This window comes from Aedes aegypti, chromosome 1, assembly GCF_002204515.2.
Source record: "Aedes aegypti strain LVP_AGWG chromosome 1, AaegL5.0 Primary Assembly, whole genome shotgun sequence".
NCBI lineage: Eukaryota > Metazoa > Arthropoda > Insecta > Diptera > Culicidae > Aedes > Aedes aegypti.
Genome location: NC_035107.1, coordinates 302220710 through 302233224, shown reverse-complemented (window position 1 = coordinate 302233224; position 12515 = coordinate 302220710). Strand labels below are relative to the sequence as shown.

Here is a 12515-nt window from a genome sequence, read left to right as displayed (position 1 = left end):
GAAGAAATACCCAAGATTTATCGAAAAATGGGCTTTTTTGCAAATTGTTTTGCAAATTGCCAGCTAGCTGGCGTGCGAGGGGTCCACCAATTTGAGAAAACAGAAAGAACCACCCTTAAGTTTTATCGAAAACTAGCGATCAGTGACATAAAATTGGAATTCTAACGATGGGTGCCGATGGCGGCCTGGTTTCAGCGAGAATTGCTCAGTAGTGTCGCCTTTCCATGTACATTTTCAAAACAAACAAACAAAAAATATAACATTTGGTTTAAGCATATTTTTATGTAAACACATGGAAAATTTAGTAGATTGGCGAGTATTGGAAAACAAAATCTACTCTTCAATTGTACATATCAAGAGGAAACATTAGAATTTAGAATTGTATGCCATCTTAAAAGTTTTGTCTGTTCTTATATGGAACTGCTTTAAAAGGAAACGTCCATTATGCCAAACGTCTTTATGCGAAATGGCTCATGTTATTGTCATGCCAATCTGGAACAGCGCGAAAATATAATCAAGGCCATTTGAAGACTAGGATGGGCATTCGTTCCGAAATTGGTCATTTTTCGTCTTCCAGTTCGATTTCAAAGTAGATACACCGGAAGCCTGAACCATGAAATTTGTCCCTTGAATTTCAATCAATTTTAGGTACAAAGATATTAAAATGAACATGAGCATTAGCCTGGGACACGGTTATATGAAAAATTTATATTCTCGCTCCAGTCCATTTTTTGGACTGCATTCAAGTCCCATAACAACTGTGCAAACTTTCAGCTCGATCGGAGAAACAGCCGTTCAAATTTTGTATGGAATTTCAGAATTTTTATAGAGGACAATGGGTGACCTCTGGCGATTTTTCTTTGTAAAAGTATGTTTTCCCATAGTAAATCCCATACAAACTTTGAACGGCTGGCGCTAAAATATAGTTTCTCCGATCGTGCTGAAATTTTGCACAGTTGTTATGGGACCTAAATGCAATCCAAAAAGTGGACTGAAGCGAGAATCTAAATTTTGTCCCACACTAATGAGCATTGATAATCGTACAATACGTAGTTGCTACTCCGTAATTGACCAGTATTATCTAGATTGCACAGGCAACCAACAGTTGTAGCTTGGGAGTAGCATACAATCTTACAATGTACAAAATCGTGGATTCCAAACTAAGAAATGTCAATAACGGTGCTGGTGACCACGCCCTTATGGTCATCGGGGTAGGGAAGGGACGTTTGTGTGACGTCCATTTCTACTAGAGACCTAGATCTCCTCTGCATTTCCATGGCTTTCACTGAAAAGAGTGTTGTTAGTGGAAGGGTTCAAAAGCTACATTATCAGGATTCACCTTGGTAAGAGATGCGATTCATGTTACCTCAGTCCATAAAGTTATCTATCACACCATTTTGACAGTTAAATTGTCAAACAAAGCTGTGGAAAGAAAGGGTTAATGTGAAATTACCCAAAGGTTATTTTTAGTAATTTCGACAAATCAATTAAAGAATAGGTGTGTGTTTTATGTGTTTCTCAAAATATTATAAACAGTGACGGAGTAAAGCGAAATGGAATATCATTAATCGAAATGCAGGTAAAACAAAAAATAGTCAAATAGGTAACCAGAAACACGGTTGTAGGGTGACTGGAAGTTCAAGTTATAAATGGTTTGCATGAAGTATCGTTCAAATTAGCGGGGGTGCACGGTACATAAATGTAACGTTGCCACGATATAAATGTGTGTTATTACAAGAATGAAACAAGCTCACCAGTTGCTAATCCTTCCTCGACTGAACAGCACAGACAAGTTATAGCCAAACACTTCTTTTTCCAACTCTTTTGCATAATGTTAGTCGTCATGTGATATTAAAATCCTTTGTCCTTCCAGCTACTACACCATCCCGACGTTGGACGAAATCCTGCAGCTGATGGACGCGGACGGCCGTTGCGTTGTGCCGAACTTCACCATCGGACGGAAAGGCTACGGCAACGTGTACTTCAACGAACCGATCGATGTGGCCAACCTGAACCTGGACGAAATTGTCCACTTCCGCCACAAGGAGGTGATCATCTATCCGGACGATGAGAACAAGCCCCCGGTGGGACAGGGCCTGAACCGGAAGGCCCAGATCACGCTGGACCAGGTGTGGCCGCACGACAAGGCACTGCATGAACCGATCAAGGATCCGCACCGGCTGGCGCTGATGGATTACGAAGGAAAGCTTCGGAGGGTGTGCGATAAGCACGATACCCGGTTCTTGGAGTATAGACCGGACACTGGAAGCTGGGTGTTCAAAGTTGAGCACTTCTCCAAGTATGGGTTGAGCGACAGTGATGAGGATGAGGCCCCGGTCGATCCGAAAAAGGCGAAAATGACAGGAGAGGATAAGCTCGGCAAAGAGAAAGGAGTTATTCCGAAGAAACCGTTGATGAATCGAGAGAAAGTCATGGGTCAAGAAGATCTTAGCTACTCGATGATGACGCACGAAAGCCTGGCGCCAACTAGTCCGACCGCCGCTTTGGCCCTTGGCATGGGAACCGATTCGCACAAACTGCAACTGATGAAGGCTTCTTTCTTCGTGGATGACGATTTCGACAGGAGATCCATCATATCGGACATGACCGACGGCGGGAGGGACAGTCCCGACCAGATGGTTCCCAACAAGCCGTATTTTGGTCTTGGCAGGACCCTCACAAGCAGTTTGTATATGCGAGGTGAATCACCCAAAGTGGTGGAAGCGGAATCCATGCAGATGGATGACTTCGGAGCTCCTCCGACCCTGTTCACCACCTCAACGAGTAAGAATTTCCAGGATCAACAGAAACTCAAACATGGGCTCATCACGGAAATCCCTCGTCCCATTGGACCAAAGTCACTTCCCCTGATCCTGAAGCCCAAGGTGGAACTGGTCCACTCGAATAACATCGTAATCCCTCTCCACAAATCCGTACTAGCCCGCTTCCTGAACAACAAATCCGACCTGGCCTACTTCCACGGCCGCAAGTTCAAGGTCGGCTGGAGTTTCCCATCTTCGCTGGTCCAGTTGAACACGGTCGAAAACTGCACCACCCTGAAGAAGGACGAAGTGATGCCCATTGGTGATCTGCACCGATTCTTCGCAGGCCGCACAGGCAAAGACTTCTCCACGGCAGCACTACAGATGCTCCGCATCAGGTCGTCGGCGGAGATTCCCGAGTTTGCCAAAACCGTCGAGGATCACCTGAGGATCCAGCTGAAGTACGACGACGTACGAAAGGTTCCTGGAAGCGACTGTCCCCATTACGTGGCTGGGGGAAAACATGCCGCGCTTGCGGACCACCTGGAGATGGCCCGGTTGATTGCCACCGGAGGAGACTTCGAAGCTCTGTGCGTCGAAGTATGGTCGCTCTGTGCCGCTCTGTGGGGAGCCCGCGAAGAGCTGGAGGACGTCGAAGAAACCGCCCACATGAGCATCATGTTCCGACGCGATCTCTTCTCCGAGTGGATTGAAGAAGTCGTCACGGATCTCTCCGCCAAGGAAGTGACAGCTGCCCTCAAAGGCAAGAAGCAGGAATATCTCGATCAACTTCTTGAACTGATCTGCACTCACAAGGTCCTGGATGCCTGCGAGTTGGCTTTCGAAAACAACGACATCAACCTTTCGATGCTGTTGGCGCAGGTCTCCGGAGGCCCAACCGTTCGACAGCTGGTCCAGCACCAGTTGAGCTCTTGGCAAGACGTAGAGGCGGACAAATTCATCGACCCCCGTCGGCTGAAGATGTTCATGTTGATCGCGGGAATCCCTCTTCTGTCCTCCACCCACGGAGCAATCAACATCTTCGAAAAGCTTGGTTGGCTAAAATCGCTCGCCCTTCATCTATGGTACCTTTGTTCCCCAACCGCTTCTATCACCGATGCCCTTATCAACTACGAAAAATCCTTCGAATCCAGTGAATTCTTCGCCCTTCCGCCATCCCCAGCCTACACCTCCCGCGTCAAACTCGACAGCTCCAAACCCATCCAGGACATCCGGTTCCACCTGCTAAAACTCTACTCCAAGCGTTCCCACCCGTTGGAATCCCTCTTGAACCCCGCCACTCACACACCAGATCCCCTAGATTTCCGTCTATCGTGGTTCCTGCTCCAGATCCTGGAAACGCTCGGCTACCGCCACTGTTCGGAACTGTCCCGCAGTCAACTGCACGTTTCGTTCGCCAGCCAGCTAGAGAACCACGGCCTGTGGCACTGGTCGATCTACGTTCTGCTCCACCTGAACGACCAATCGCGGCGCGAGCTGGCCATCCAGGATCTGCTCTATCGCTACATCCAGCTGACGTCCGCAACCCTGGGAGACGATGAACAGGACGAGGAGTACCTCCAGCGGGAACGGTTCGTCGTCAACGAGCTGGGCATCCCGGAGAGTTGGATCTTCTGGGCCAAGGCCGTCCGGGCGGGGGCGCAGTTCGACTACCACCAGCAGGCGCGCTTCCTGCTGAAGGCCAAACAGTGGTCCCAGGCGCACGAGGTCATCATGGAGCACATCGCGGCGGATTGCGTCATCAATGGTGAGTACCTCTGGATACTTGTCAAATTGTTTGAAATCAGATTTTAGATATTGAAAATTTAAGTACGGTTTAGGTTTTAGGCGGTATTTTTAGATAAATTGCTAGATTTTAACTTGCAGACTCACAATTTGTAATTAGATTTCAAGGCAGCGAGAAGCAGTGTGAAGAGATGTGGCTGATGTCTGAGCATGGTTTTCCGGCGAAGCTGAATAGGCTGATAATGCTTGAAGGCTCGAAATCAACGTCATAAAAGCAAGGTTTTCGACTGAAGGTGATTCACTCAGCCTGATCATTATTTACAGTTGCAGCTTTTGATCGTAGCCAGAGTAGTGTTCGAAAAAAAAATCTGCTAGTTGGTTTTAACGTTCGCCCGGTCCGCCCAGATGTCTCAACCTAGCGGATGTCAATAGCATTCAATTGCACCCGCTTCTGTGTGTATATTGAAATGAAAGACGGTCAGACAGCGTTGCGGTATGAAACGGCTAATAACCTCAAACGTTCTTTTGTCTATAAAGATAAGCCTTTCAAGATCCCTGTGTGCAGATAGCGGGACAGTTACGGCCCTTGGGGATTACATGATGAGTTTTGGAGATGCGGTAGATAAAATACTTTGGTGGAGTCTCCAACGGAGTGCGAGTTTTGCAGATGAGACTCAATCAATCGATCCCATTTTCACAATTATCAAAAGGCCTACCGAAGCAGCACGAATTGATTATCCTGGGATTGGAGTCGTCGGGTATGAAGCTTACTTCAGACATCGCCAAGGCGTTTTTTAGTATGTGAAGCTCGGCATCGATTGCAAGTCAAGCGATCAGAAATCAGGAGAAAAGCCTGCGGTGAAATGTTTCCGGTGCAAGAAGTTGTGACACTATGCCACTATGCCAGTTGTGACACAATGCCAGAAGAAATCAAGCGAAAGGAAGGAAACACGAGAAGAAGCTCGCGATAAGCAAAGTAATCATGCTGCATTTTACGCGGCGTTCAACGCAGTGAAGGCTTCAGATGACAATGTCGACTGAATCTTCGATTCTGTGTCGGGAGCTGTATGAAGAAGCTGAGAATGTGTCGTCAAGTATCAATGTGAATAATGCTAAAGCTTCCGTCATCTCGAAGGGCGTTGTCAATTTGGAAGTAGACATTGCAGGTTTGTCATGTGATATCGCCATGAATAATGTGCTAAGTGTTCCAGATTTAGCCTTGAATCCGTTGTCCGTGAGTATGATTTGCCAGAGCGGATATCAGGTGACAATCATGCAAGATCGTTAGCCCCACGAAGGAGATCGTAGTGGTTGGACAGTTCACGTGGCACGGGAGCAGAACAGTATTCAACTGTGGCATTGTTGATTGGGACATCTCTCGCTCGATGGCATGAAGCACCATCGGCAACCGTTCAAGATGAAAGGTCATCGTACTGATCGGGTGGGCCGATGAAGACGGCATCGTTGAGAGGAAGTAAATGCTTCCTGACATTCATCGATGATGCGAGCAGGAAATCGTTTGTATATTTTTTTAATCAAAAACAGACGTTTTGGAAGCATTCGAAGATTTTAAGTCTTTTGTCGAGAACAAGATGGAAAAGCTTAATCAGCGGATCAGAACGGACAACGGCTAGAAGTACGTACGTCAATCGTGGGATGCGGCGGTGCTTGCGTCAAGGTGGAATCCACCACGAGACAACGGTTTCCTACAATCCGGAGCAGAATGGGCTTGCAGCACGGATGAAACGAACGTTGGTGGAGCGCGCCAAGAGTATGCTGCTTGATGTCGGGAGTGAGGGAGCACGTTACCCCAAGCAAGTATCGAGATTTTCATTTGAGTCTCAGTATTCTTCCTGATGAAAGCACTCAAATTCCACAGCTTTACGATGTACCAGGTGATACAAGCGTTGACCTTTAGACGTTCTAGGAAGCGATTTCATACGAGAACAGCAGCGACCGTTGGAAAGACGCGATGGTCGAGGATTATCGAGCACAGATGAAGAATCAGCACTACGTTGCAAGTAATTATATACGATCAAGACCAATCCAGATGGATCCACCGAGTGGTATAAAGCCCGTTTGGTGACCAGGGGTTACTCTCAAGTTAAGGGATGGATGAAGTAACAGCGTTTCTGCAAGGTGAACTGGGGGAGGAAGAAATGTATATGGAGCAGCCAAAAGGATTCGTCAACCCTGATCGTCCGAGGAGTGTCTGCAAGCTGAAGAAAAAGTTGTACAGACTAAAGCAAGCTAGCTGGATTTGAAATAAAAACCTAGATGGAGAATTGAAGCGCTTTGGACTGAAGTGATCGAAGTTCGACACGTGCATTACCGGATTGAAAACGGTCGGAACCTGATAGTAGCGGTGTATTGCGACGACCTTGTCCTATTTTCCAACAACTTGCGTTGGGTGAACCATCTCAAGAAACAGCTCACCTCGAAGTTCGTGATGAAGGATCTTGGTTTGGTCAACAAAGTCATTGGCATCCGAGTGACGCGGTAGAAGGGGGCTGTGTGTTTGGATGAAGAGCAGTATATTCAGCAGATAATCGAACGGTTCGGAATGGGAGAATATGATCCGATTGCGACTCCGGCGAACCACAATCAAAAATTGACGAAGCAGAAGAACCCTAGCAGTGAGGAAGAACGAAAGCAGATGCAGAAGGTTCCGTTCCGAGGAGGACTCCAGTTTTTTATCGACCGCGTAGAACTATGGAAAATCTTGGACGAGAACAGCTTTTCCGGGAAGATCACGAGAACGATAAGAGTCACGATGGATGGTGGTTGTGTGAAGGTTTCATGCGAACATTCCAGTTTGAATCTCGTCGGGGACTACGACAAGATGATGGGTTGTTCAATATTGCGTTAGAAGGTGATATGCGGCGAGTCGGGCTTACAATTTTCCCGAGATCCAGTCAATTTGTTTGCTTCGCGGATGATATGGACATTGTCGGCCGAACATTTGAAAACGTGGCAGACCTATACATCACCTGAAAAGCGAGACAGCCAAATGCGACCAAAACAAAGTACATGCTGGTGGGTGGAGCCGAGCGCGACTCGGCTCGCCTAGGAAGCAATGTTACGAAAGATGGGAATACGTTCGAGGTGATCGACGAGTTCGTCGACCTGCAAACACTTGGAGTCTTCGAACGTCGGGTGCTAAGAACGATCTTTAGCGATGTGCAGGAAAATGGTGTGTAGCGGCGATAGATAAACCAAGATGAACCACGAGCTTGTCCAACTTTACGGCGAACCCAGTGTCCAGAAGGTGGCTAAAGCTGGCAGCAAGAAGAGGAATGTGAAGAATGGAGCAACTGCATCCATTTTTCACAAGAAACGCGAAAGTTCTATGAAAAGCTTAACGCATCTCGAAAAGGTTTCGTACCGCGAGCCAAAATTTGTAGAGATAGGGATGGAAGCATCTTGATGGTGGAAACTGACGGGCAACCCATTCCAAACCGGAAAACTGATAGGACTTGAGGGATTTTGATTAACCGTAACCTGCTATTTAAGGAGCATTTCACTGCTGTCAAAACGAACTGTCTTTCCCGTCTGAGCATCATTTAAACGATATCCAAGCCACATAGGTCCAACAATCGGTCCACGTGCTTCAGGGTGGCACAAGCTATCGTAGATAGCAGGCTACTTTACGGTCTCGAAATGTTTGAGTCAACACAATCTGCTAGAAATCTTCTCAACGGGTACGTCAGAACTATCTCCGTTTTAATTCCATCCACACCTGCCGACGCAGCCTGTGCAGAAGCTGGTATTGTCCCATTCTGCCATCGTGTGCACGCAGCCATCTGCAAAGCGACCGACTACTTACGCTTCAAACCCAGCTAGAAACTCTTTGATCAAGCAGATTGTATTCTCCGTGAGGTTGCCAATGCCAGTCTCCCCCCTGTGGCCAAAGTACACTGGCATGGAGCGAGCAGTTAGCAGCTGCCCCCTCCAAACATAGACGAGCAGATAAAAAGACCTTCCGTAGTGGCGATGACTCTACGGTGCTTAGAATGTCCGTACTGGAACTTCTGCGGGCTAATTACTCGGAACACATACACCGTTACACAGTCGGATCTCTTTCCCAGCATGGAGTAGGTATCAACATCTCCGGCGCCGATCTGACACTCTGTCAAAGCCTTCCAACTGAGTGTTCGGGTTTCTCTGCCGAAGCAGCGGCCATCTTTTATGCAGCCATCTCACCAGCGAGTGCTCCAATCCTCATACTCACCGATTCCGCAAGCGTTCTATCAGCCTTACAGCCAGAACGGAAGGTAACCAGACTCTACTCCCGTACGTGACGACTCCACAACCTGTACCCAACTCCATCCACGTCAGAGAACACCTAGGATTGGACGACCGGTGGGATTGGACGAACGAAGACCTCTCCTTCGGGGGTAAGTCCGCCCCATCATTTCAATCAACCTGCAAGAATCTCCACATCGACACGACCGGTGGGCTCCCCGAAAGATTCCTATTTCGGGGGTAAGACCCATCCAACACCAAAGTCATCACTCGCAATCACGCCAACGATCCTTTCTCCTTTTTTCTGGGCTGCAGAAGTCGTCGGCCCAGCAAAGGCGCACGTACCCTTTTTGACGTAGAAGTACGTCTTTCTTCTCTATACAGGAGTGAAATTGGAATTTCAAAACCAAGAGCGTTACGCTGGCATGAAATATTTTAAACGTTCATAACTTTTCGCTGGCCTAACGAAATTTCTTGATTAGCACCTCAATCGAAAGATAAGACATCAAAGCTTCATGTCGTTTACTTACTGAATCCCACATACCTGTCCAAATAGTTTAATAACTGTTTTAAAATAGAAAGTTGATTTCAAGCAAATCTATAAATAGGGGTGGTTAGAGAAAATTTGACGTCATTTGCTTTTCACTCTCCGATTGGCTCGCATCTCAGCAGGCGACAGATCGGCTTGCTCTGACCGGGCGTGCTTCTCAGGCACAGACATCGATAGCGAAGGACGCCCCCGTTTGTCTTGCTTCGCTCAAATCAAACTGTCGAGCGAGCGAGAGAAGATGCCGTCCGAAGCCAAAGCCATCACCGCTGCCGCCGCCTAGAAGTAGAAGAGGAAGCAGTCCACAGGTGAATTTGCGGTCGAACTGTGAACACGGTCGGGCGAGTCATTCTCGCTTTGTGCTTCACCGCTTGTTTGCGTTCACCCAGCCATCGTCATCGCCGCCGATAATTTCATCGGCCGAGGAGCTGTTGACCCGCGCTTCAAAATTTCGACTCGTGATGAAATCATCATTGGTGGTCAAGAAGCAATCCCGTAGAAGCAAATACCAGAAGCCCCCTGAGTTTTAATGGTCCGAGAAGTGTTATTTATCCGTAACAACATCGAAGCTAACAAAGCCATCGGTTCTTTTCAGAGCCATCAAATTTGTGGAAAAGAGTTAAAAGAGAAATATTTCCGATTTTATTTATAACTTCTAATATTCCTAAATCAATTTCACGCCTTCATACAACATTTCATTTGTCATGAATAATTTATGACTCAACCATTTGAGATTGTACTCGCGGACGCTGCTGCAGTGCCGTCGGGGTGAGTGCTCAACATTTCACAACGATTGTAAAATAGAGTGGCTTTTCGAACAGCGCCTTTTTTGTTCCATATTTTATGGGATCACTTTAATTAGGAAAATTATCCCATGTAACAAAATTGTGACATATTAAGAATGCTTTTGAAAAGACATTCTCATTGAACAATTGTAATAATTTTGGCACCCATGGATCAGAAATTTACCTTCATAATAAAGAAAACTATTGATTATCAATAGCTCGTATTGAATATTTAGGGAATGCTAATCATTCCAACAATTCATGTTCGACCAATTTCTCACGTATTAGTATTCTCCACAATTTTTAAGTAATTCCAAGCCCAACACATTATTAGCACATACCCATTTCCCAGATTGGTCGATCAGAAAGCGAAGAGCACAAAAGGGAGGAGCATCATCTGCTATTCTAAGGTTATAAAACATGCTGCCTTCGTTGGATTCAGTTTCATTCCATTTCCGCTTTCGAGCTGGTAAGAGCTCCTCCGAACTTGCTTAGCGAGAAGTACCTCGCAGCTAGAAGCCTGCTGAGCCGTTAATCCAGAATCTGGTTTGTGAAATCGCTCAAGATTTCAAGATTGAGCTACGTTTCCAGATTTCAACTTAATCCCTGTGATCCGCTACCCTGTTGCTGTTGTGCACCCATGAAATATTTAGCTGGTTTGTCGAATAAACTGAGAACTTATTCACATCTTCTTATTCTTCTTCTTCTTGGCATTAACGTCCTCACTGGGACAGAGCACCAATCGATTGGAAATCTTTCGAATCTACTCCAACAATGAAAACTATTGATTATCATGACTAAACTTTTGAAAAATTGGGAAATATCGAAGCATGTTTCATAGAAAAGCACATTTTTCTTGTGTATTCCTGACACAGACATCATTGCGCGATATCTTAGCCACTTTCGTCATTCAAAAGGAAACGCCCCTTTCGGTCTTCTTCTTACTTCTCTTTATTATCTCGTGTTCAGTCGAAGCCAACCAAACTCGACTTCACCCGCGCATCAGTCAATCGTTGACCAGGAACCGGAGAAGGACTCATATCGGAATAAAATTTACACGTTCGTCGCTGCTGCTGCTGCTGTTTATTCCCAAGCTAAAAGCTGCGGGTTCCGTGTAATCGCTCATCATGGCCCTTGGCATCCAGTTAGCCCATCGAATTCGTGGAGGATGCGTCCAGAAACCTTGATAATTACCGTCGGAGGAGTGAGCAAACCATCGAATACAAGGACGGACAAGAAAGCACAAAATTACCGACCGCATTTTAATTTAACCGTTTTCGGTGATCTTTTGGTGTGTTTCTGTCTAACAATGGAATGAAAACCCAGTTTGATCGACGGTGACTACCACCAACCGTCCTTTGCAGGACGACAATTTCATTTTAAAAGAGTTGTGAGAATTTTCCACCGTGAAGAGCGACATTTTGATGATTGGATGTGATTGATTCAGATTTTGGTCAGTCATTTACACGCAACCATAAATGGGAAATAAATTTCCCATTTTGCGGGCGCGAGGCGATCCTCGACAGTGTGTGCATGAGTCGGATAAATTGCGAACGGCACTTGAATGAAGAATCCCTCCCGGTTTGTTTCGCATTTAGAGATGATCGCATAATGCCGTTGTCGCCGTCGCTACCTAAATGATACTAGAGCGATCAGTATCAACTCGTCGAACACAGAGCTAAAACTAATAAGCAACAGCTTTGTTGACGTTTCGATTTGGTAAGACATTGTCGATCGAATGGAAATACGCACACAGAAAAGACTGCGAAAATGCTACCGCCGCCCGACCCCAACGACGGGAACCTATGTTAAACTTTGTTTGCCATTTATCTCCGTTGAAAACTAATCATCCGAAACTATAATTGATAACTAAATAAATTATTTAATCAATTGTGGCCCTGAAAAGGGCAGTTGTTTGAAATTGTGCTTCAATGCAATTTCAGCACGTTCGCCACGGATACGACGAGTATCGAAAGGCTTCGGAACCCACTTAAGCAATCAATCTTAGTGGATCATGCGTGGACCTTCAAGCGGAATATTTGTTTGTTGAGCAAAAGTTATCGCTCATGCTTCTTCTTCCATCGACCGGTTGAAGAGTTAATCGAACCAACCAAATAATAACACAAAATGTTCATAATAGGTCAAAAATGGCATGCAACAAATAGTGTGAAAATTGATTAGAAGAGCACTTATTTTCGACCTACAAGAATTCTGTGCCAATTTTCGGATTTTCATACAAAGTAGGCCAAAACCGTATCGAAAATCGGTCGAAAGTTGTTGGGTCGAAAATTGGTGCTGTTCTCTCAGAAATCTTTCATAAGTACGTGAGGGTCTCAAGCCAGGAGATAGAAGATGCTAATGTTATCCAACGTCACTTTGGCGGTCGTATCTCGGAAACAACCTCTTACTTTTTAAGTTCCATCACGCCAA

The 12515-nt window shown here is 46.0% G+C and overlaps 1 protein-coding gene across 1 annotated transcript in view; it reads left to right on the top strand.

The window, feature by feature from the left end:
- Positions 1 to 12515, top strand: part of LOC5579966 (nuclear pore complex protein Nup98-Nup96) — a 55389-nt gene that overhangs the window by 30163 nt on the left and 12711 nt on the right. Inside the window, exon 3 of the mRNA XM_001658433.2 lies at positions 1874 to 4530. Within this exon, the coding sequence (XP_001658483.2) occupies positions 1874 to 4530 (2657 nt within the window). The remainder of the gene's footprint in view (positions 1 to 1873; positions 4531 to 12515) is intronic.